Consider the following 2,500-nt stretch of genomic DNA (forward strand, 5'->3'; position numbering starts at 1 on the left):
GGAGATTGGAAACGCCACAACGACTCTAATTTGGCTCAGAGCGACGGTTTCGGATGCGGTGGAAACGCGGGGCTAGCGTGTGTGTGTGTGTGGATGTGTTCGTGCGTGTTCATGTTCTTTTATTTATTTATTTGACTGTTTTTATTGTTGTTTTTTGTGTGTGTTTTTTTTTCATCTGTTTAAATGATTAAAAAACATGATATGGCGAAAAAAGGAAAGACATGCAAACATATATTTTCACAAATCTATCGGTGGCAAGATAAAAAGAAAAAAAAAAAAGAAAGCAGGAAGAAGAGCAACACAAAAGGATAAAACACATGGAAATTTACAAAGCAAACTTAAAAAAGTTTTTAAAAGATCACAAAAAAAAAAAACGAAAAAAAAAAACTGAACTCAAACTATGTCATTTCTTAAGACATATAAGACAATATTATTTTTCCATAAACTCCTCACAAACCACCATCATTTTTTCTCCTCCCTATGTCATCATCTGTGATCTAGCATGTGTCCTCCTCGAAGGCCTAGGGGAAGGTAGGCCTAATGCCCGATGAAACGTCGTAGTTTGGACAAAAAGGGACAGTTGTGTGAGTGGGTGGGCGAGGCAAAGGCGCTTATGAAAAGAAGTTGTGTTGTAGTTTGTGCATTAAGTACCCTCGAGCAAAGTGTAGGGGAGGGGTGGAAGGAGGGGGAGGGGGGGAAAGAGGGAGGAGGGGAGGAAGGAGGGGGAGGTGGGGTACGTGGCTGGGTTTTTGAGGGAGAAGAGCAATGGGGTGGGAAGTAGGAGGAGTTTTTTTTATGGGTGTGTGTATGTGTGTACGGGTTAGTTTCTTTGTCTGTCAGTCTGTTTGGGAAAGCCTGTGTGTGTGTGTGTGTGTGTGTGTGTGTGTATGTGCACGCGCGCGCGTACATGTGTGTGTAAGTGTGTGTATTTGTGGATGTGCTTGGATGCGCACGAACTCGTGTGTAGAATATTATGTAGAAATGAAGCAGCATACTATGGACTGCGGAATGGAATATATATTTATGCATTCATAGAATGTGTATATAAAGTGTTGGCAGTACGCAGTAAAGTACGAAACATTAACCAGTAAAAACTCCATACATAAAATCTGATATGGGAGAGCTAGTACCGAATGATGGTTGAAGACGAGAGAAGAGAGAGAGGGAGAGAGAGAGTGGGAGAGAGAGAGAGAGAGAGAGAGAGAGAGAGAGAGAGAGAGAGAGAGAGAGAGAGAGAGAGAGAGAGAGAGAGAGAGAGAGAGAGAGAGAGAAAATCAAAGAGGAAGACAAAAAGAAAGAAAGACAGAGGCAGCCAGACAGACAGACAAAACAAAAAGCCAAATAGACGAAGACTGAAGACATCCATCCAAGCGTCAGAACTTACTTGCGAATTCTCCGAAAAGGTGACCTGGAATCTCTCGTCGTTGGAGTAGGTCGCAGCTCCCACGGTGATGAGGTGGTGATCACGCCGTCTGATCCAAGATACCTTTCGGAAGGGAAGAAGGGAAGAGAGAGATAGAGAGCGATAAGAATAACATGATTGACACCTTTCTTCGTGATGAATTGGGGAGGCGTTGATGGAGGATGAAAGTGCGTCGAAGGAGAGACAATGGAAGAAGCTAAAAGAAAAACAGAGAGAAAAGGATAAGACCGAGGAGATTAGGAAAGGATGATTTGAAAGTATTATTGATGAAGGAACAAAACAAGAGAGAGATGGTTGAGAGGATAATGAGATGCAGGAGAGAAAAAAAAAATAAATAGATGAAAGCTTAAAAAATGATAAAGATCTTCGAAATAAAAAAAAAGACTATTATTAAAAGGCCCTTTTCATTTAGGAGAAAAAGTTAAAAAGTATTTTATTATACCAGAATATGAAATCCAAGTTGGCAACTCTGCCACCTTTTTCGTTAAGCATATAACAAATATTCACTATTCACTTATCTATTATATGGACTTATCTAAATCTATAAAATATAAAAGGCTTTAAAAGGGAATGTATCTATTTTATCTACTGTCTTAAGTAACGTCATTTTTTTTATCCTGTCAAGTATCTCCTTGACTGAACATTTTGTAAATATACATCTTTATTCCCGTACCTTTTCCTGGAAATCAGTTAACTATTTACAAATTTAGGTCACTCATATTTCTTTTTCCCTGAACAAATTTGTCAGAAGTTTGATCCGCTATACGTTTTGAATAGATCATACCTTGAAATTAATTTTTAAAAATAATCTTTCACATTAGGGATGTCTTTAGGCTTCAGTGTCCCAGCAGTTAACAATTTCAGTTCACTTGAGCCTCTGAAGCAGTTGCTCAAACTGCTGACTTGGACACTCTAACGGATTTACACGCCAATAAACAGAGCGGATTCAATCAATATCCACTACCCAGGAGGAATAAAAGACATGGAAAATCTCCTCGTTATGGGATATCCGTTTGTCTTACTGTCACTCATTTCACCAAAACAGACCCGGGAATAAGGAGGAACAACCTATATATA

General features: G+C 39.4%; 1 protein-coding gene across 2 annotated transcripts in view; it reads right to left on the reverse strand.

Moving 5' to 3' along the window:
- Nucleotides 1-2,500, reverse strand: part of LOC125035463 (zwei Ig domain protein zig-8-like) — a 117,148-nt gene that overhangs the window by 12,052 nt on the left and 102,596 nt on the right. For both annotated transcript variants that reach the window (XM_047627897.1, XM_047627896.1), the window contains exon 4: nucleotides 1,385-1,486. In XM_047627897.1, coding sequence (XP_047483853.1) covers nucleotides 1,385-1,486 — 102 coding nt within the window. The remainder of the gene's footprint in view (nucleotides 1-1,384; nucleotides 1,487-2,500) is intronic.

Source organism: Penaeus chinensis, chromosome 19 (assembly GCF_019202785.1).
Source record: "Penaeus chinensis breed Huanghai No. 1 chromosome 19, ASM1920278v2, whole genome shotgun sequence".
Taxonomy (NCBI): Eukaryota; Metazoa; Arthropoda; class Malacostraca; order Decapoda; family Penaeidae; genus Penaeus; species Penaeus chinensis.